Below are 19,655 nucleotides of genomic sequence, written 5' to 3' on the forward strand. Positions count from 1 at the left end.
TCCCCCTCCATCCAGCGGCCGCCGTCCCCGCCCACTGCGGCGTCTTGGATTCGCCGCCGACGCTGCCCCGCGCCGTCACCGCACCTCCCACACGCACGTTCGCTCGCACGCCGGTCCGCCATGGGCGACTACAAGCTCTCCGCCACGCTGCGTGGGCACGAAGATGACGTCCGCAGCGTCGCCTTCCCGTCGCCGGCGTCGGTCGTCTCGGCGTCGCGCGACTCCACGGTGCGCCTGTGGAAGCTGGAGTCCGCGACGCCCCCCATCTACGACAGCACCATCCTCAAGACCCACGGCAAGGAGTTTGTCAACTCGTTGGCCATCGTGCCCCCGTCGTCGCAGTTCCCCGAGGGCCTGGTCGTCTCCGGCGGCAAGGACCAGATCATCGACGTGCGCCAGCCCGGCAAGCGCATCGAGGACAACGCCGATGCCCTCCTCATCGGCCACGGCAACAACGTCAGCGCCCTCGACGCCAGCCAGGACGGCCGGTACATTGTCAGCGGCGGCTGGGACATGGAGGCGCGAGTGTGGGAGGTCGGCAAGTGGGGCGAGTCGACTGTCCTTGGGGAACACGGCGCTGCCGTCTGGGCCGTGCTGGCCTACGACAGCAGCACCATCATCACCGGCTGTGCCGACAAGCAGATCCGCTTCTTCCACCCGTCGGGCAAGCAGCTGCGGTCCATACAAGCTCCAGAGGTCGTGCGAGCCCTGTGCCGCCTGCCGCCCAACCACCCCTCCGGCGCCCACTTCGCCTCTGCCGGCAACGATGCCGTCATTCGCCTGTGGACCCTGCAAGGCCGCCAGGTCGCCGAGCTGCACGGCCACGAGAACTTCATCTACTCGCTCGCGGTCCTGCCAGATGGCGGCCTCGTGAGCGCTGGAGAAGACCGCACCGTGCGCGTATGGCAGAACAACGAGTGCGTGCAGACCATCACACATCCCGCCATCTCCGTCTGGGCCGTCGCTGTCTGTCCTGAGAACGGCGACATCGTCACTGGAGCCAGCGATAAGCTCGCCCGAGTCTTCACCCGCGACCCCGCTCGCCACGCCGCCGCCGCCGAAATCGAGCAGTTCAATGACGACGTCAAGGGCTCGTCGATACCACAGCAGACAGTCGGCAATATCAACAAGGAGCAGCTCCCTGGGCCAGAGTTTCTGACACAGCGCTCGGGCACCAAGGAGGGCCAGGTGCAAATGATCGCAGAGACCAATGGCAACATCTCGGCGTATCAGTGGTCAGCCGCCGCCAACGAGTGGGTCAATATTGGCACTGTAGTAGACTCGGCAGGAAGTGGAGGCCGAAAGATCTCTTACAACGGCAAAGACTACGATTATGTTTTCGACGTGGACATCGAGGAAGGCAAGCCGCCACTCAAGCTGCCGTACAACCTCAACCAAAACCACTACGAGGTGGCGCGCAAGTTCATTGAGGACAACGAGCTGCCTCTGACTTACCTCGACCAAGTCGCTAACTTCATAGTACAAAACACACAAGGCGCTACGCTGGGTCAAAGCAACGCCCCCGGTGCGGATCCTTGGGGCTCGGAATCGCGCTATCGCCCTGGAGATGCCAACGAGGTGCGCCCGCAGCCACCGCCGACACCAGCAGCGCCCAAGATCTTGCCACAGAAAGACTACCTGCCCATTGCGACAGGCAATCACGACGTCATCTTTAAGAAGCTGCGAGAGTTCAATCAAGCACTCGTTGACGATGGCCAAAAGGGTGTCTCGTTCAATCCCTCTGACATGGAGCAGCTGAGTACAACAGTAAATGCTCTGAAGAAGGGTATCGGCAAAAACGTCGAGCTTGCAGGTGTAGATCTACTCCTGAAGGCAGCCACGCAGTGGCCAGCTGAAAAGCGTCTTCCTGCGCTTGACTTGCTGCGTCTGGCTCTCATACTTGAGGAGCCTGCAGCACATCTTGTTTCACCAGAGCGGAATCTCGTGAGCGGTCTGGTTGATGCTGGGGTCTTCTCCACAGACTCACCACCGAACAACACAATGATGGCAGTCCGTTGTATCAGTAACCTGCTCCAGACAGAAAAAGGCCGTCTTCTGGCTAGCACAGAGTTCGATGGCATACATCCTCTAGTCTCGCCGTTCGTCACATCTAGCAACCGCAACCTAATCATTGCGCTCACCACCTTATACATTAATTACTCGGTCCTCTTGACATCCGAGAACAATGCCGACCGCGCCTTGTCATTGCTCGACGACCTAGCGAAACTTCTCAACTCTGCAACCGACTCGGAAGCAGTGTACCGTGCTCTTGTAGCCACTGGAACGCTGCTATCTCTTGGCCCGGACTTCTGCGAGGCTGGTAGAGACATCTTGCAGATTGGCGACGCCGTCAGCCGTGCCGAAAGCAAGGTCAAGGAACCCCGAGTGAAGAACGTCATTGCGGAGATCCGGCAAAAGTTGCACGGTTAAGTAGCGTGAGCTTCGCGCCTTCTTTTGCCTTACCAACTTCGCTGGGTAGGCTTTCTGTGTTTTCAGCCTCACACATCGAGCGGCACGGGTATGCATTGGTCGCGTTAGGAAGACAACTGTGAGCGCTGCCGGACATTAAAACAATTGGACGATGTGGCAGCGTTAGACATGGCATGAGCATCATTGCACAGCGAGCGTTGCATTGCACATATACAAAGCATCCTTATGATGCCCAAATACATCAGCATTCACATTATCGTCTTCTCTCCTTCCTGTACAGCACCGTGCCATGACATCACCCAACAGAATCCAACGACCCCCATGACCCACAATATATCCCTCTGATCTCGTCTTGGCAGACAGATGGTTTCGCGAGATGATGTCCCCACCCCGTTCATGCACCACAGATTAGCACGCACCCATGCTCCACCAACGAACCTAAAGTATAATCCACGAGTCACGACTCATAACAAATGACAATGCAACCGCGCTGCAAAGAAAGATACCGTGCCGCTTGTCTGCACGCCGCTACCGATGTGACGCGCTGCAACGCAGTGCAGCGCCGTTGGACGTGCAGGGTGAGGGCTCCCGCGGCAAGCCTCCTCCCGCACCCCTCCCCGTACTGCACTGGGAACACGATCTACATCTGCTGCACATCAGCATCATGTACGTGGTGTGCTGCGGCGCTGATCAGGGCACTGCATTGCACAGTGACTGACGCATCTGGCACTCCGCCTCTCTATGGAGGACTGGCAGAGGATCGACGTGGTTGGTTCGTGGTTTGTGATTCGTGTTCTTGAGTCGAGGTCGGCGCTCCGACGCGCCGATTCACCGACATACCGTCAGTGCCGTCAGTGCCGAGCTAGAGTGAGACATGATAGTAAGACAACACGGCTGGACGTCGTGCAGGGAGCCACTGAAAGGGCTGCAGGGTAAGAGGGGAAGTGGAGATGAGAAGGTGATGTAGAGACGCGTGGTAGGTTTCGGGGGCGGGCACAAAAGAGAGAGAGAGACGGGGGGGGGGGGGGGGGGGGGGGGGGGGGTCGCATACTGTGAGCTGCAGGTATTTTGCATCTGATAGTGACATCAAACCAGCTGACTACACGATATAAAAGACAACCAAGTGAGCACCGGATCATTTGCGGGTAACAATAGCAGCTGCATGGCAGGAAGTGTGATTCTCATAAAACCCTAGCGGCGTCTGAGCTATTGTACAGTGGGCGTATTCCTCCGCTGATAGCTTAAGGGTATCTATTGAGAGTTTGGTCAATCCAGAACAGCTACACCACTCTCCTAGGGCTTCTGACTTGATGGGTGTATGCTGCGCCGGCACAATGTATTAGCCTGACGTGTCAGGTAGGTACTGTACAGCGCGTTGGATATTTTAGGAGATGAGAATGACACTATCTCCCTCAATCTAGCTGGGGTCCGATTTCTTTGTCTTTTGAAGCATGGCTCTATTTGCAAAGGCAAATGTACTGCTTTAGCTCTTCAATAATAGCTTCAAACCGTATCTTGAGTCCACAACCTAACAGACTAGAATTAGCTTGATTCTCACAAATACCTAAGGTGTACTAGCATACTATCACTGTCGTTTATGGAAAGTTGATGTTCGCTACGGACGGTAAAGCTGAAGATCCCAGTTTTGTCACTCTTGGCCTTACCCAATCTGGACTGGCAACACTTGGGGTTGAGTGGCCCACCAAGGTGGCATCGAGTGTCGCATGGCCAAATACCCCTTTGAGCGGAAATGACCCTGCAGTATGGTGAGGCTGAAAGCGTACTACTTGGCTAGGTATCTGGGGAAGCACGGACATTCCATGCAGTACCTGACGCCAAAGACCCTGGGGTGACGTCAAGGACTTGCTCATGAACGCATCATGGTGACTCTGGCATCGCGAAGAATAGGTAAGGTGCTAAACGCATTGCTCAAGCTACAAAGTCAATTGAAAGCTCTCTTGTCGTCTATGTCGACCTGCAGATCCATTATTGCCATTGCTGTCCTCGTTCACGTACAAAATCAGCACCAAACAACTACACGTAGCGACGCATTGAAACATATAGGACCAACCCGAACGTAACTCTCATAATGTCAGGAAAGAATGAGCAAGGAAAGATGGACGTGACGCAGAAGAATGGTATGTCAAGACTCTCCTCTCGATTCCAAGTCGGCGCAAAAAGCAGTGGTATTCAGTACTGCTTGTGTTTATCGTCTTTTGGGATTCATTTCAACTTCAGCACGGATTGGGTATAAATAACATCTTTCAGTCTTCAATGCGCCTCTTCACCAGCACTCTGCAAACTCCAAAACCCTCGTTACCGGCTACAGCCCCGGAATGTGCTCAAGCGAGATGCCACTTGCCCTCAACCTTACATCCTCATTTCTCGACTGGTCTCAAAAGCAAGGTACCGACCTGCGTAAATCGGGTATCAAAGAGGGAATGCGTCTTTGTGGATACGTAAACACCTGGAAAGCGGCTGTCGACGCGGGCATCGACGATGTTCCCAGGGTGAAGCTCGAAAGCACGCATCACCATGCATTAGACATCGTCAGCATGGATACTCTAAAAAAGTACGCTGCCGAGCAGGACAATAGAAGACCGGAGAGCAGAGTGGTGCTGCCAAAAGACGGAAACCAGAGCATTGCGCGAGAGAGCAATCAAATCGGCGGGAAAGAGCCTAGGGCCTAGACTTGCCAGTCAATCTATCACGAAGAACAATCAGTGTCTAGTTTCAGGAGGCGACACAGTTTCATTATCAATGAAAGTTGATGTGATCAAGGAAGGTCAATCGAACATTCTGTTCTGAGTCCTACAACTCGCTTTTCCAGACATTCAGTCATCTCCACTGCCCAACAGTGTGTCTTGCTGTCTTTCCAAACTATCGTTCGACATGTGCATGAATTCACTGTTTTACATGAAGTTCACTACCAATATACGCACATTGAGCGTCTGAGCCTCATTGCACGCCGTCCAGTCCTCAGACTGGCTAACCGCCAGGCGGTGCTTCTTCATATGGGGCGGCAACGGTGTAGTAATAATGCACGACCCTGTACACATAGCAACATCCAGTCTTGAACAAAGTCATGTTGACATTTCCTGATGAGTCTAAGAATGACGTCGCATCTAACGCACACTTGATCATCTCGTGGTTCCGTCTCTCGGTGGAATAGAGACTAATTATAAGTGATACTTGAAAAGGGGACTTCGATCTCCCATCTTCTCCAGCTGTTCTTCAGAGTAAATCGCTCTCCACTCGTCCTCAGTTTTTCCACCATTCTTTTTGTTGATCCGCCAGAAGATCCACTCGAGCGTGAGTGCGCACACTAGACCTGCCGCCGCGAAAGACAGCGACGTGCCGAATCCAGTCGGATACTTCGGGCTCTCCTTCTCCTGATATATGAAGCTACCCACAATGCCACCTAGATTGCCGATACAGATCATCGTCGCAATGCCGATTGCCCGCTTCTCTGGCCCGGCAAGATTATTGATGGTCCACGCGTTGCACCCAGGAAGAATCGGATAGACACCAATGCAGGCAACATGCACAGCGAAGTAGCAAAGCGCAACGTTGCTTTTAATGTTTTCGGCTGTGGCGAAGAGTATTGCAAAGGCGATGATCAGGAGTATCTGGCCTGATGCAATGAAGGGCATTCGCCAGGTGAATTTGTCTGCAAGCAGAGACGATAAGAGAGCGGATATGGCGCCACAGGCGTACGGTGGAGCGGTCATTAGTTGCGCTTTCGTCGATGTAAACCCCATATTCTTGAGTATCTGCGGCATCGTGCTGTGAATTTGTCAATGAAGTGACACTAGAGACGAGTGGCTGAGGACTCACAATTTCAGGCCGTAGTTGGGCACTGCGTTAGAGGCGAAAATCATGGCTTGGAGGTAGATCTGCCAGTCCTTGGCGACTTGACCAAAGATACCCCATTTGATGCCTTCTTTCTTTCCATCAGCGTTGACGCCCCGCTTCTTCTTGATACCTCGAGTTACTATATTGTTCAAGCGTAAGAATCGAGCTTCTTCTTCCGAGAGCCAACGTCCCACTGCGTGGTCGGGCGAGTCAGGGAGCAACCAGAAGACCGCAACACCCATCAACACTGTGGCGAGGCCTTCAATGATGAATATCCAGCGCCATCCTTCATAGTTACCAACCCCTGAAGCCTTAAGCACATGCCATAAATCAGACTGTCGGGATACATACCATTCATTTTGGCGATGACCGCAGCCAAAAGACCCGAGAAGGCACCTGACGCTGCACTGGCGCAATAGAACAGCGCCATGCGGAACTGTGTGCGATCTGGTGGATACCACTGTCCGACAAGAAAGATAGCGCCCGGGAAGAATCCAGCCTCGAAAAGCCCCAAGAAGAATCTGGCTGCACAAAGACCACCAAAATTCTGCACAACTCCCATCAGAGTCATGATACTTCCCCAGCAGAGCACCAAGATACCCATGTACCAAGACGGCCGATTGAACTTCGCAAGGAGGATATTCGATGGTACTTCGAAAAGTACGTAGGGGATGAAAAACATCATGAGAGCAACGTTGTAGTCGGTTCCGGTCATGTTGAGGGAAGCTTCGAGGCCTTCGATCTTAGCATTGCCGATGTTAGCCCTACTTAACGTCAGCATGGCTCTGGCGGTCGTTGATTGAATCAGATCCTCTACCTATCCAAGTGTGAGATCAGATACAAGACTGCCAACATCGGACAAAGCCGCCAGTCGACCTTGTGAAAGATTTTGTCCTGTTCGCTTTTCGGGATGGCATGCATAAACTGAGCATCTTCTTGATCGAGGCCTGCTTTCATGAAGACGCGAAGATGCTCGTAGGAGGGAGCCTTCTCGTCGTATACGACAGACTGTCGCTCATCGATCGAGTCTTTCGCATCGAGTACCATTGTGCCGGTGTATCTGATGTGACGGTTTCCACGAAATCAGGAGACCGAAGTACGCAGCGAAGAACGGGACGAGTTTCACGGCCCTTTAAGTGATTGTGACGATCTCCAGCAATAGCTGCCCAAGACTTGGCTGAATCCATCATGCTGCTGTCGCACTATCGAGGTTGGTAGCCGATAGCCTGCAGTGCAACCGACTTGAGGGTAACAACAACCGGTAGACGATCATTGCCACTCTGAACGGCGGTTCGAGCAAACGAGGCATCGTCATTTGCTGCCAAGGTTGGGGTATGCGGGGAATAAGCAGCGCAACCTTGGCGGTTGTCTCGGCATGCACTTAATTGCGCCAGCTTCGGGGTCACAAGTGTTCCCCGTCTTGGAACTTACTCGAGGGAACTGTCTCGAGGAAAATTCCTGAATCAGTCTGCAGAGTCGAACCTATAATCCTTGGGCGTATCAATGGCAATGTAAATATAGACCAGCAGAAGTCCGTGATCCATAGTTGCGACGTGATGATGGGCGATCAGCCTCGTGTCTTTTGTTTTTTAAACCCAGTGTGGAAATCTTGTCCTGTCTCAAGGTGGCGCAAGAATCAGGTGATGAACCTGGGCGTTGCTGTGAAACGCTTTGGCACTGAGAATCAGGAAGATGTGGAAGTAAATCCAATACACCCCTACCTAGAATCTTACAAAAGCGCTTGAATGCATCTTTCTGTCTTTAGATTCATCTCTTTCATCATGTCTCTCCGATGTGATGTCGTTTTATTTGTCGAAATATCGATCTCACCGGGACGGTAGCACGTGACCATGTAAATCTAGTGTGTACGATGCTGATAGAAGGTGCCAGAGTGGGGGTGAAAAACTTGGTATGTTGTAAGGCATAGAGAAAGGTCTGGAGAATGCCTAACCTATCCAATGTAGATACCCAAAGCCCGTGTTTGCAGTCGAGCGGATTGATGATGGTTTCCAGGTAGATATTGACTGCTGATTTGATGGAAGCCTGAAGTGGTACCTACCAGAGTTCGTACCTACATTTCTAGTACAACTATTCCAGATTCATGTGTCGCCGCAGCTCACACAAGTGGCTTATCCCCTGCACAAAGGCCACCGTATTCTTTTGTAAGAGCAGAACCGAAGTTACCAACAATCGCCATGAGTAACACTCCTCTGGAGAATCGTCTTATTTTGTGGGGAATGTCGTTTGTTACGCTTCACATGACATATCCCAAAATCTTCAATGTGGCGTGAGCGTCCAGTCGCGCTGCCGTTGTTGATCTGGACCATCGAGTCATGTGTTCGGCAATGTTGACCGGGCCTTACTTAAGCACTGGGACTTGTGGACATGAGTGATACTTGAACATCTGCGTACAAGTTTCTTCTGTATGGCGAGAGAAGTCCATCCTAGCTCCTGCCTTTGTTTCGCTTGAAAGCTTGTGTGGGCGAGCGTGAGGAATCTGGTGGGCGCGTTGATACTGAAACCGGAACTCGCGATGGACGTGGTCAGCTCCACAGCACGAGCGAAACTTGCGTCGCGCATGGCTTCGAAGTGGAGAGAGGGGATTGCGGCTCTGCAGTCTCGTACCGGGAGCCAACCGCATGAGACTGTGACATCGCCTCCGACCTGGGCAACGACTAAGTGTGCGGTGATCTTTGATTGGTTCAGGAGATGGAACTAGAGCAAACTTTGGTTGTGGGTGAGATGCTGGGGTCCCGTGGGCACATTGGTCTGTGGGTGGGGTGACGTAAGGGGCGTCTTAAGGATCGACGAGCAACACTAAGATTTTGGGCGCCCTTGGCACACGCGCTTGGTGGCGGGAGACAAAATGCTTACAACTCCGATGGCTTGGACATCTATGCTTAATGCTGTACAATATGCGGGATTGAGGGTATTGACGCTGTGTCCTGATGCAGCTGTCTGATTTCCATTGCAGGATCGATGACGTGTTTAACATGACTGCCTTCACAGGTGCACCATTTTGGAGGCGCAATCCCGACGTGCCGCCTGTATGGTCAGGCCCACAATTACCGTTGCATCACCTCGCCGTGAGAGGCTGATCGTCATAGTTGGAAGCCTCTTGCACCCGCGATCCAGCGTAACGCGACAGCCGGTCAGCAAAACGCTGTGGTATGACGTCTGACAGTCTGCAACGCGAAGCTTAGCGACGCACCGTAGTCAGGGCATCATCTCTCACTTATAAGGGTGTACTCTACTGCCGTTCGGCTCCGCCATTCGACATCCATTACCGCAATTCGACGCACCCCGCTGGCAACGTCGGTTTAAATAATCTGGGGAACGTGGAATACATCCACTACCCACATCACCAAGTTTTATGCAGCCTTGCACAGCTTGCAGATAGCTTCATATATAACTAAGCCACAATCCGTGGACAACCCTACCTGCGTACGCACACTCAACATGGCTTCCGCAGCAGAGGTTCAGCCCAACGTTCACGATCCGGAAACTGTATACAACAACGATCAGACTCTTACAGAAAAGAAAGACTCATCAGAACTTGGCAACGAGCAACACGAGGATCCAGCGCGTCTCACGACACACGACGATGACCGTGCTCACTACGCGAAGTTCGGCACATATGACCGCTACGAGATGACCGAAGAAGACTGTTATGACGAGCTCGGCTTCTCATTCCCGGAGTGGAGGAAGTGGATGATCCTGTCCGTTGTCTTCCTCGTCCAAGTGTCAATGAACTTCAACACATCGTTGTACAGCAATGCAGTCGGTGGTATATCGGAAGAGTTCGGTGTCAGTGCTCAAGCAGCACGTGTTGGTGCGGCTGCTTTCCTGGTTGCATACGCGTTTGGATGCGAGCTTTGGGCGCCTTGGTCCGAAGAGCTCGGCCGCTGGCCTATCCTCCAGCTCTCTCTGTTCTTTGTCAACATATTCCAAATTCCTGTGGGCATTGCGCCTAACTACGCCACCATCATCGCCTTCCGTACGCTTGGTGGTCTCTCGACCGCGGGTGGCTCCGTCACTCTGGCCATGGTAGCTGATATGTGGGAGCCTGATAACCAGCAGTATGCAGTCGCCTTCATTGTCTTCTCTTCTGTCGGCGGTTCTGTTCTTGGTCCAATCGTTGGTGGCTTTGTGGAACAATTCCTTGCATGGCGGTGGAACATCTGGATTCAATTGATCTTCGGCGGCGCAGTTCAGATCGCCCACGCCTTGCTTGTACCAGAAACACGCACAACAGTTTTGATGGATCGCATCGCGAAGAAACGCAGAAGTGAAGGCGAGAAGAACGGCAAGCCTGTCAACGTCTGGGGACCCAACGAGCTTACGCCATTAAAGGAGCGCTTCAGTGCCCATGAAATCTTGACAACATGGATTCGACCATTCCGCATGTTTTTGACTGAGCCTATTGTGCTTGTCTTGTCCCTGCTTTCCGGTTTCTCCGACGCCATCATCTTTATGTTCCTGCAGTCGTATGCTCTTGTGTACGCACAGTGGGACTTCGCAGCTTTTGCAATCGGTCTTGCCTTCGTGCCTATTGGGATTGGCTATCTCTTGGCATGGTTCTCCTTCTTCCCTGCCATCAAGCGCAACGAGCGACTCCGCAAGGAACGCCCTGGCGATGAGATTGCGCAATATGAGGCTCGTCTTTGGTGGTTGTTGTTCACCGCCCCATGTCTGCCCATCGGGTTGATCATCTTCGCTTGGACATCAACCGGTCCGCCACTGCACTGGATAGGCTCCATGATCGCCTCGGCTATCATAGGCGTGGCCAACTACGCCATTTACATGGCGACCATTGACTACATGATCTGTGCATATGGTCCCTACTCGGCTTCTGCAACTGGAGGAAACGGGTGGGCGCGCGACTTCCTCGCTGGTGTTCTGACCCTCCCTGCGACACCATTCTTCCAAAATATCGGCTCAAACCCTCTCGCGAATGCCTCCACAATTCTTTTCTGTATCTCTCTTTTACTCGTGGTGTCAGTGTATGTCATCTACTGGAAGGGTCCTACTCTGCGAAAGAGGTCACCGTTTGCGCAGCAGCTTGCTGGAGCTCGCGAAGACAATGGCGGCAGGAGAGCAAGCCACGTCCCCGGAGCATATGGCTCACGAGTCAACTCCATTTCCGGTAACGAACGTGCCGGCATGCCAGGCTCGAGACGAGGCAGTGTTATCAGAGGCTCAAGTTTTCAGGGCAGGCCAGCTGCCCAACGCGGTATCAGCGCTTCGAACGTGGCTTAGAGCCGCAGTCGAAAGGAGCAAAGATGCGATTGAGATGTAAATATTGTTGCAATACTACCATGAAGATAGCATAATCTTAATTGAAAAGATAGCATAATCTTAATTAAAAAGACAGCAAAATCCTGATTCAAAAGACAGCATAATCTTAATTGAGGAACCAGCATTAAACACAACCTCTCACTGTGCATTGTCTAATGGCAGGCTGTTGCTGCAACTTCTCGACAGAAACCGTACTAATCTCTTTTGGGCTTTTCCCCGCCCCTCGGTCCCTAACTGACAGAACCAACACGACTCCGCATGCACGCGACAGGCACACCTGGCGACTGCGCCCGAGGTCTCGCAATGCACTCTATACGCAGTGTTGAAGCTGTCATGCTTCACGAAACTAGGTATACGACGGCCATCGCAATAAAACGACCTCCGTGACAAGGACAATGACATCACAGAGACCAATCCGTATTGCAGGTGCACTCCAGTCTGTTCCGTGCATGTTTGCATTGTACTAACAGATGCATCAGGATGCTCCGGTTCTACAACAGATCGCCGCAATGCCATGACTTTGCTTGCGTCAAATTTCGAACATGACCCGATAGACGTTCTAGTGGGCGATTGGATGAGCGAGGCCAATATGACAGCTCGTGCTAACGTCAAGCTGAACGGTACGAACCCGAGAGCTACGCAGGTCTTGAGTGGCTAGTAATGATTGGCAGGTCAAATGGAAGCATACGAGCCGACCTTCCTCGAAGCCCTCGAGCCAGCCCTCCCGCACATCGCCAAGCATGGCATCAAAGTTGCTGTGAACGCAGGCGCATCTGACACGAGGAGACTACATGAAGCGGTAGTGAAAATGGTTGCGACGAAAGGCCTGGATTTGAGCGTGGCGTGGATCTCCGGCGACGAGGTGCTGCCCCAACTCCTGGACGCGCAAAAGAGAGGCGAGTCGACTTTCGAGAACATCTGTACTGGGCAGCAGCTAGACGATTGGCAGTTCGAGCCCATCTACGCACAAGCATATCTTGGAGGACTAGGGATCGCCCACGCTTTCGAGAAAGGCGCGGATATCGTCCTTTGCGGGCGAGTTTCCGATGCCAGTCCGCTCATTGGTGCTGCATACTGGTGGCACAAGTGGCAGCAGTCTGATCTCAGTAAGCTCGCGAATGCCTTCGTGGCAGGACACCTGTCTGAGTGCTCTTCGTACAGCACGGGCGGCAATTACACTGGATTCAAGGACCTCGAGTGCCTTGGTTGGGAGAATATAGGCTATCCCATCGTTGAGATATCACATTTGGGAGATGTCATCATCACGAAGAATAAGGGCTCTGGAGGCGAAGTGTCTATCAACACACTCACATCTCAGTTCCTATACGAGATTCAAGGTCCTTGGTATTTCAATTCGGATGTAACTGCGGTACTGGACAGGATCTCGTTCGAATACATCTCGGAGAACCGCATCGCTCTGAGAGGCGTCATGGGGGCGCCGCCACCCCCCACGACCAAGGTGGGCATCACGGCAAAGCCTATCTACCAAGCTGAGATGCACTGGTTTTTGACCGGTCTGGACATACCCGCCAAGGCGCGTATGATGGAGCAACTCATCCGCGTACAAATGGGTGCTCATATCAAAAATTTCACAAACCTGACCTTCCAAACAATCGGGTCATGTGAAGAGAATCCTACAAGTCAGAATGCAGCAACGGTCGACTTTCGTGTGATTGCACAATCGCGCAGAGCTGAAAATTTAGCCCCGGCCAAATTTGTGCGACCCTGTATCGACCCAATTATGTGTGCATATCCAGGCGCAACGCCGCATCTCGACCTACGGCAAGCTTTTCCAAAGGAAGTCTTTGAATACTATGTCACGCTTTTGCCCCAATCCGCTATTGAACACAAGGTTCACCTCGCATCTGGCGAGACATTTATTGTCCCGCCACCTTCTCATACAAAAACCTGGTCGAAGCATCAGCCCACGCAAGACGTGACTGTTGCGTCCAGACACCTTGGTAGTTTTGGTCATACAGTGAGGGCGCCTTTGGGAAGCATCGTGCATGCGCGTTCGGGCGACAAGGGCTCAGACTGTAATGTGGGCTTCTGGGTTCGTCATCAGGACGAGTATTCGTGGCTGCAAAATCTTCTATCGACACAGTTCATGAAGCAGTTGTTGGCTAGCGAGTATAATGGTAAGAGGATCGAGAGATGCGAATTCCAAGGTCTGAGAGCAGTCCATTTTCTTCTCAAAGATCATCTGGATCGAGGCGTCAGTTGTACAACGAGTGTGGATTTTTTGGGGAAGAATTGTGCTGAGTTTCTCAGGGCGAGACTCGTGGATATTCCCCTGAGGTTCTTGGCGAGAGGACGGATATGAGAAGCACTGGAGCCATGTACCGATGCACAATGCTGCGTTAAGATTGCGAAGCGTCCGCCACACAGTATTATCGTTTGGTCCCAGCAGACTACCAACGGGAAAAGGGCGGGCGGGAACACAGTGGGCATCTCTCAGCACTACCAGCCGTCCATTTACTCGATACAAACTCGTCATTTCGTTGACATCGTGGAGATGCATCGCAAATGCACTGCACCGAAGTTCGGACGTGCTCACAGCTGAACTCTGATTGGTTGGTTCAACACTCCTTATCAGCTATCTGATGTTTACCTCACCAAAACCACCTGCCTTACAACCACAGCATGGTCCGCAATAGCTGCGGATGCTCGCTTGCGACTCGCCCACCCACAACCCCCGCCTTCGCCCACCAAACCCCGTCTGTGCTTATCAGCGCACGCGAAGCAGCGAACAAGCTGGCCAACCACAGCTATTCAATGCTTGTCCAAACCTTCTGGGGTCTTGTGCATCGTTTCTTTTCCGGTCTGGTTCATTGACGTGCATATCTCAGTTTTGACGTTAACCTATCTGCATCCAATCAAGACCTGCTATTTCATGCCGTTCATCGCACCTGAAAGTTGCTGCGATAACTGTGAGTTTCTTGGTAACATGTGCTGAAGACGGCGTGGATCGTCGCGTGTATAGATAGGATGAGAGCCGTCGATCTGGGACGACGTTGAATCCAACGGCTTCACGCGACACACAATCTGCATCAGATAACATGGCAGGCGGTCCCGCACCTACTGGTCCCTCAGCCTCGCCTTTGGGCCAGGCTTGGGGTTATGGTATTGTCCTTGGCATTGGTTTTTTGTTTGCTATCGGCATGGTATGTGACATTTTCTAACAAGGAGTAAGCATTATCACTGACGAGCGCAGGTCTTCACGACGTGGGTTCTCAGACGATACAACAATGAACTGCAAACCTCGGAAATGTTTTCGACGGCTGGTCGTACCGTCAAGTCCGGTCTCGTTGCTAGCGCTGTCGTCTCATCATGGACTTGGGCTGCAACTCTGTTGCAGTCGAGCAGCGTCGCTTTTCGGTACGGTATGTATAATACCGAGGTCATGATAAAATGTACGATGCTGATCAAATCCTAGGTGTCTCAGGTCCGCTTTGGTATGCTGCCGGAGCTACGGTACAGATTCTGTTATTCGCAACTGTCGCTATTGAGTTGAAGAGAAGAGCTCCTAACGCTCACGTAAGTGCAATGATCTGGCCACAGCAATTGATCTAACGGCGTACCAGACGTTCCTTGAGGCAGTTCGTGCCCGCTACGGAACAGCCACGCATTTCGTGTACATCACCTTCGGCCTCTTCACCAACATCCTAGTCACATCCATGTTGCTCACCGGTGGCTCGGCCGTTGTCTCGTCGTTGACCGGCGTTCCGACTGCAGCTGCTTGCTTCCTGCTTCCGCTTGGTGTCGTCATCTACACAATGTTCGGTGGTATCAAAGCCACGTTCCTCACTGATTACGTTCACACTGTCATTCTGCTGGTCATCATTCTGATATTTGCCTTCACGACTTACGCAACTGGTGATAGACTTGGCTCGCCGAGAGCTGTGTACGATGCGCTGACAGATCTCGCATCGCATACACCTGTTGAAGGTAACGCCGGAGGCAGCTACTTGACTATGAGGAGCAAAGATGGAGCTATCTTCTTCGTCATCAACATCATTGGAAACTTCGGTACTGTCTTCATGGATAACGGCTACTACAACAAGGCTATTGCTGCGAGCCCCGTTCATGCACTGCCCGGATACATCATCGGAGGTGAGCTCCCGTTTTGAACAACTGTAGATGTTGGTAAGCTAATTCGAGATTAGGTCTTTCGTGGTTCGCCATTCCCTGGCTGTGCGCAACGACAATGGGCCTCGCTGCTCTGGCTCTCCAGGGGACCGAGTACTTCCCAACTTACCCAAATCCGATGGCTGATGCGGAAATCAGCGCGGGCCTCACTCTTCCCTACGCAGCCACCGCTATTCTTGGATCTGGAGGCGCTGTCGCAACTCTTTTGATTGTGTTCATGGCCGTTACTTCTGCTTTCTCCGCTCAGCTCATCGCCGTATCCTCTATCTTGACCTACGATATCTACAATACCTACATCAACCCCAATGCTAGCGGCAAGCGCCTGGTCTGGACGTCGCACACTTGCGTTGCCGGCTTCGGACTCGTCATGGCCGCCTTCTCTACAGGTCTGCACTACGCCGGTATCAGCATGGGCTATTTGTACTTATTGATGGGTGTAATCATCTCCTCTGCTGTACTACCAGCGACTTTGACCCTCATGTGGAAAGGTCAGAACTTCTGGGCTGCCACACTCTCCCCCATCTTCGGTCTGTGCTGCAGTATTATTGCATGGCTTGTCACCACCGCCAAACTCAACGACGGTGTCATCAACGTCGAGACCTCGGGTGCAAACAACCCGATGTTGGCTGGCAACGTCGTTGCACTCCTTTCACCTGCCATCTTCATCCCTGTGCTGACCCTTATCTTTGGCGTCGACAGCTATGACTGGGTCAGCATGAAGAATATCCGTCTTATCGACGACTCCGACGTTGCCGCCGCCGCACACCTCGACCCTGAAGCGCTCGTTGGCCGCCATGTCGCGCTGTCTCCCGAGGCTGAAGCCGCAGAGCAGGTGAAGCTTTTGCGGGCGAGCAAAATAGCTAAGACTACTACTGCTGTCATGACCCTCGTCCTGCTGGTTCTTTGGCCCATGCCGCTTTACGGCACAGGCTACATTTTCTCTCCGAGCTTCTTCGCTGGGTGGGTTATTGTGGGTATTATCTGGCTCATGTTCAGCACCCTTGCAGTCGGCGTCTACCCGCTGTGGGAAGGCAGAATGAGCCTGGCGAGGAACTTTGGCGGCATGTGGCGCGATCTCAGCGGCAAGGGACACAAGAGGCACGGAACTCACATTGAAGTTGTCGAGGGTGAGAAGGCCGCTGACAGTGGGTCTCATACGCCTAAGGAGGCGGCTACAAACGAGAAATTGATGGAAGTGAAGTAAATTGCCTACGGCACGAACTTGTACAGGGGGAATTGGGAAGTGGGAGACGGAAGAAATGTTAGATACCCCTGTCGCTCGCTTGAGATAAGACAAACTTCTGAGTAATCGATCTTGACACCAACGAACGCAACGTTATTTGTTTTCAGAGCTTGATACCGAACACTTTTGGGTCGTGATATTATTCATTCGGATGTTTGTCACATTAAGCGCTAATACGTCCTGTCTAGTTCTTCTCGAGAACAAGACTATCCCACAGCCACCCCCTCCATTGCGTCGTCCTGGTCACCTTGATGTCCAGTTTATTGGTTCCGTTCCTGAACGTCTCCGCAGTGACCGGAAACTCCAGCAATCTCCACTCACCACTCCGTGTCGCACCGCGGTACGTGTCCTGGCTGTTCAACAGACTTGCACTTGTGATGTTGCCAATCTTGACATCGTTAAGCAGAATGTCGCAACTCGAGCCCTGACTAAACCCAGCAAGCGACACAGTAAGCTTCGACGCTGCAGCGGCGCCTGGAGCAGCAAATTCCACGCTCCACGTCCCCAGCGCAGACTGTCCGAAGTACCAATCCTTGTCCGTGCTGCTGCCAACCGTATACGTCAGGTTGCCTGGCGCCTTGGATATGCGGCCGTGCTCGAACGGCTTATTCGGGTCTGCGAGCGCGAAGCCGTCGGTCTTGCGGTCAAAGGCGCCGATCTGGAAGATGCGCTTGCTCTTGTCTGTGATTTTCCAGGACAGATCCTTCAGGTTTGTTGTATCACCTTTGCGGATTTCGACGTCGTTCCGTGTGAAGTTTGTGATGACGTCGCTGATGGCGCCGCCGTTGCCCCAGGCTTGCAGCGCGTAGGAGCCTGTGCGCACATCCTTGAAAGAGAACTTGCCGTTTGCGTCGGCATACGCGGTGTAGTAGAAGTCCTTACCCTGGTCGAGGGTCGAGATGGTAGAGTTGTTGTTATCGCCGAGGAAGACTGCGGCACCAGCTGCTGGGCGGCCATCGGAGAGGAGGAGACGACCTTGGACTTTGCCACGCGACTGGTAGGCTTTATCGTTGTACCATTTGTAGGGCCACTTTCCTTCCTCCTGTACGGCGCGGGAGGCAGCATCTTCCTTGGAACCGTCGTTTAGATACCACAACCATGGGCCCCAGACCTTACCTTCTGCAAAGGCATCGCGCGAAACAGCTTGGAAGTGTGTGCCGTGGATCATGTTGAGCTGGACAGCATCACCGGTTCTCGACTCGCGGTGGACCTTAATATGTTAGCAAGAAGCAAAATGAGCAGCATGTTAGACGTACATAGAGCTCCTGCTTCGTGTGGTCGCCGTTGAAGTAATCCTTTCCAGGGTTCAAGTACCAACTTCCTACTTCCTCACCGTAGACGCCGTAGAAGTCGTTGTCGCGGACATTGCTGCTCCAGTCATACTTGGTCAAGAAAGTTCCGTCTGGCTTCTGCCATGTCTCATCTTGTACATTTGTGGATATGGCGTACTCGGAAAGAGCCGGCAGAGGTCCGTCCCTGACGTTCGTTCGCGCATTCGGGAAAGATACGTTGTCCAGGCGCCACAGCGTTCTGAATTCGCCAAGTGTAGGAAGAGCGCGGTTGACAAAATACTGGTATGATCCGTGAAGACCGTCGTAGATAACCCAGTGGAAGTCACCCTCGACAGCGGTGAACTTGATGTTGATCCAGTCGGTACCCTTGTCGAAGACTGATGCGGACAGCCACTTGAGATCGGAAGCAGCGCCGTCTGCTTTTTATTAGCATCAAGTTTTTCGAGACTTCATTGCTTCGAACATGACATACTGTAGCTCACATAATGTCCAACCGCCTGCCCGACTCTGTCTTTGCCCTTGTACCAGAGCTTGTTGGCATACTGCAGGTTCTGTGTGACGTTCCACACATCGTTTCCAATTACCCAAGTCGAGTTGCCGACTTCATTGAAGAAGCTCTTGGGCTGCTTCGCGCGTTCCTCGAGTGGTGCGGCAAGCGTTGAGCTGGCAAGTGCAGCAAGGCCCATAAGCTTGAAAACACCCATGTTGACTGATGAAGAGCGTTGGAGCGTACTTGGCACTCAACAGCGCGCAGCGAGATATTTTATCTTCTCATTGACGCGCAGACTTGAAATTCGCCTCAATGCAATTAACACGGGCTCGGACGTGGATACCCCGAACTGAATCATGGGCAATGCGGGGCCCCACGGGCACATTTACCCAGACGAACATTGTTCCTGCAATTAGAGCATTGGCATTCCGGACCGTGCGGCTGAGGCGACAGATATCTTTCAGGAACGGGAAGGTGGCTGAGCAAAATTGGGAACGCTTCCCTGCTAATCGATGTTGGCGACGATGTTTCCGACGCGCCGATGAGGGTCACGCGCCGACCGGCGGAAATGATCTGGGGTAGAAAGGCCCGAACTGAACGGCTTTTCGAATGGTGCAAGCCCTCGGTACTTCATGTCGACCGTAGGCCAGGCGAATGGTCATATAGCGCTGTGATCGTCTTAGTGACCATGCAGACGTCCATGGGTCTTATTTCCCAGGGAGAGATTCAAGGTGCCTGCACTCCCGTTCTCGGTATCGACGTACCTACACGTGGCTTCTGTACATTATAGCAGTTTTTTCCCCACCCACACGCACACATTAATAGCGTTCTCCGAGGTAGGGTACGACGAGAAACAGCTTTGAGGTGACCCCAAAGAGGTTAGTGTACTGTCTGTTTA

At 52.8% G+C, this 19,655-nt stretch overlaps 7 protein-coding genes across 7 annotated transcripts; 5 read left to right on the forward strand and 2 right to left on the reverse strand.

The window, feature by feature from the left end:
- Positions 1–39: 39 nt before the first annotated feature.
- Positions 40–2,698, forward strand: C7974DRAFT_17942 (WD40-repeat-containing domain protein). The gene has a single exon (XM_046136328.1). It carries the CDS (start codon positions 121–123, stop codon positions 2,428–2,430), a length of 2,310 nt encoding a protein of 769 aa, XP_046003032.1. The 5' UTR covers positions 40–120; the 3' UTR covers positions 2,431–2,698.
- A 1,630-nt stretch (positions 2,699–4,328) lies between these two features.
- C7974DRAFT_419796 (uncharacterized protein) lies at positions 4,329–5,322 on the forward strand. Its single transcript, XM_046144221.1, has 2 exons — positions 4,329–4,568; positions 4,699–5,322. The coding sequence occupies exons 1-2, from the start codon at positions 4,520–4,522 to the stop codon at positions 5,118–5,120; spliced, it is 471 nt and encodes a 156-aa protein (XP_046003033.1). The 5' UTR covers positions 4,329–4,519; the 3' UTR covers positions 5,121–5,322.
- A 236-nt stretch (positions 5,323–5,558) lies between these two features.
- Positions 5,559–7,586, reverse strand: C7974DRAFT_17953 (major facilitator superfamily domain-containing protein). Its single transcript, XM_046136329.1, has 4 exons — positions 7,103–7,586; positions 6,637–7,049; positions 6,268–6,589; positions 5,559–6,216 (listed from the first exon to the last, which is right to left on the reverse strand). The coding sequence occupies exons 1-4, from the start codon at positions 7,330–7,332 to the stop codon at positions 5,610–5,612; spliced, it is 1,572 nt and encodes a 523-aa protein (XP_046003034.1). The 5' UTR covers positions 7,333–7,586; the 3' UTR covers positions 5,559–5,609.
- Positions 7,587–9,552: 1,966 nt separating this feature from the next.
- C7974DRAFT_383266 (major facilitator superfamily domain-containing protein) lies at positions 9,553–11,759 on the forward strand. Its single transcript, XM_046140751.1, has one exon. It carries the CDS (start codon positions 9,745–9,747, stop codon positions 11,542–11,544), a length of 1,800 nt encoding a protein of 599 aa, XP_046003035.1. The 5' UTR covers positions 9,553–9,744; the 3' UTR covers positions 11,545–11,759.
- Positions 11,760–11,791: 32 nt separating this feature from the next.
- C7974DRAFT_18016 (uncharacterized protein) lies at positions 11,792–14,076 on the forward strand. The gene is made up of 3 exons (XM_046136339.1): positions 11,792–12,011; positions 12,063–12,203; positions 12,255–14,076. The coding sequence occupies exons 2-3, from the start codon at positions 12,098–12,100 to the stop codon at positions 13,904–13,906; spliced, it is 1,758 nt and encodes a 585-aa protein (XP_046003036.1). The 5' UTR covers positions 11,792–12,011; positions 12,063–12,097; the 3' UTR covers positions 13,907–14,076.
- A 390-nt stretch (positions 14,077–14,466) lies between these two features.
- Positions 14,467–17,083, forward strand: C7974DRAFT_383268 (urea active transporter-like protein). Its single transcript, XM_046140752.1, has 5 exons — positions 14,467–14,747; positions 14,798–14,966; positions 15,020–15,120; positions 15,168–15,696; positions 15,750–17,083. The coding sequence occupies exons 1-5, from the start codon at positions 14,643–14,645 to the stop codon at positions 16,934–16,936; spliced, it is 2,091 nt and encodes a 696-aa protein (XP_046003037.1). The 5' UTR covers positions 14,467–14,642; the 3' UTR covers positions 16,937–17,083.
- A 24-nt stretch (positions 17,084–17,107) lies between these two features.
- Positions 17,108–19,221, reverse strand: C7974DRAFT_419799 (rhamnogalacturonate lyase-like protein). Its single transcript, XM_046144222.1, has 3 exons — positions 18,740–19,221; positions 18,232–18,683; positions 17,108–18,185 (listed from the first exon to the last, which is right to left on the reverse strand). The coding sequence occupies exons 1-3, from the start codon at positions 18,969–18,971 to the stop codon at positions 17,160–17,162; spliced, it is 1,710 nt and encodes a 569-aa protein (XP_046003038.1). The 5' UTR covers positions 18,972–19,221; the 3' UTR covers positions 17,108–17,159.
- Between the last annotated feature and the right edge of the window lie 434 nt (positions 19,222–19,655).

The sequence above is a fragment of the Boeremia exigua genome (assembly GCF_020726555.1).
Source record: "Boeremia exigua strain MPI-SDFR-AT-0100 chromosome Unknown C7974scaffold_1, whole genome shotgun sequence".
Lineage (NCBI taxonomy): Eukaryota > Fungi > Ascomycota > Dothideomycetes > Pleosporales > Didymellaceae > Boeremia > Boeremia exigua.

What these genes read in the sequence shown, in the direction of transcription:
- C7974DRAFT_17942 (XM_046136328.1), top strand. Translation starts at nt 121, where the DNA reads ATGGGCGACTACAAGCTCTCCGCCACGCTGCGTGGGCACGAAGATGAC.
- C7974DRAFT_419796 (XM_046144221.1), top strand. Translation starts at nt 4,520, where the DNA reads ATGTCAGGAAAGAATGAGCAAGGAAAGATGGACGTGACGCAGAAGAAT. An exon ending in GGACGTGACGCAGAAGAATG is followed by an intron (nt 4,569 to 4,698) that starts GTATGTCAAGAC and finishes AACATCTTTCAG; the next exon opens with TCTTCAATGCGCCTCTTCAC.
- C7974DRAFT_17953 (XM_046136329.1), bottom strand. Translation starts at nt 7,332, where the DNA reads ATGGTACTCGATGCGAAAGACTCGATCGATGAGCGACAGTCTGTCGTA. An exon ending in GGTCATCGCCAAAATGAATG is followed by an intron (nt 6,590 to 6,636) that starts GTATGTATCCCG and finishes TTAAGGCTTCAG; the next exon opens with GGGTTGGTAACTATGAAGGA. An exon ending in CCCAACTACGGCCTGAAATT is followed by an intron (nt 6,217 to 6,267) that starts GTGAGTCCTCAG and finishes ACAAATTCACAG; the next exon opens with CACGATGCCGCAGATACTCA.
- C7974DRAFT_383266 (XM_046140751.1), top strand. Translation starts at nt 9,745, where the DNA reads ATGGCTTCCGCAGCAGAGGTTCAGCCCAACGTTCACGATCCGGAAACT.
- C7974DRAFT_18016 (XM_046136339.1), top strand. Translation starts at nt 12,098, where the DNA reads ATGACTTTGCTTGCGTCAAATTTCGAACATGACCCGATAGACGTTCTA. An exon ending in TGCTAACGTCAAGCTGAACG is followed by an intron (nt 12,204 to 12,254) that starts GTACGAACCCGA and finishes AATGATTGGCAG; the next exon opens with GTCAAATGGAAGCATACGAG.
- C7974DRAFT_383268 (XM_046140752.1), top strand. Translation starts at nt 14,643, where the DNA reads ATGGCAGGCGGTCCCGCACCTACTGGTCCCTCAGCCTCGCCTTTGGGC. An exon ending in CAGCGTCGCTTTTCGGTACG is followed by an intron (nt 14,967 to 15,019) that starts GTATGTATAATA and finishes ATCAAATCCTAG; the next exon opens with GTGTCTCAGGTCCGCTTTGG. An exon ending in GCCCGGATACATCATCGGAG is followed by an intron (nt 15,697 to 15,749) that starts GTGAGCTCCCGT and finishes ATTCGAGATTAG; the next exon opens with GTCTTTCGTGGTTCGCCATT.
- C7974DRAFT_419799 (XM_046144222.1), bottom strand. Translation starts at nt 18,971, where the DNA reads ATGGGTGTTTTCAAGCTTATGGGCCTTGCTGCACTTGCCAGCTCAACG. An exon ending in TGGACATTATGTGAGCTACA is followed by an intron (nt 18,684 to 18,739) that starts GTATGTCATGTT and finishes AATAAAAAGCAG; the next exon opens with ACGGCGCTGCTTCCGATCTC. An exon ending in ACACGAAGCAGGAGCTCTAT is followed by an intron (nt 18,186 to 18,231) that starts GTACGTCTAACA and finishes TAACATATTAAG; the next exon opens with GTCCACCGCGAGTCGAGAAC.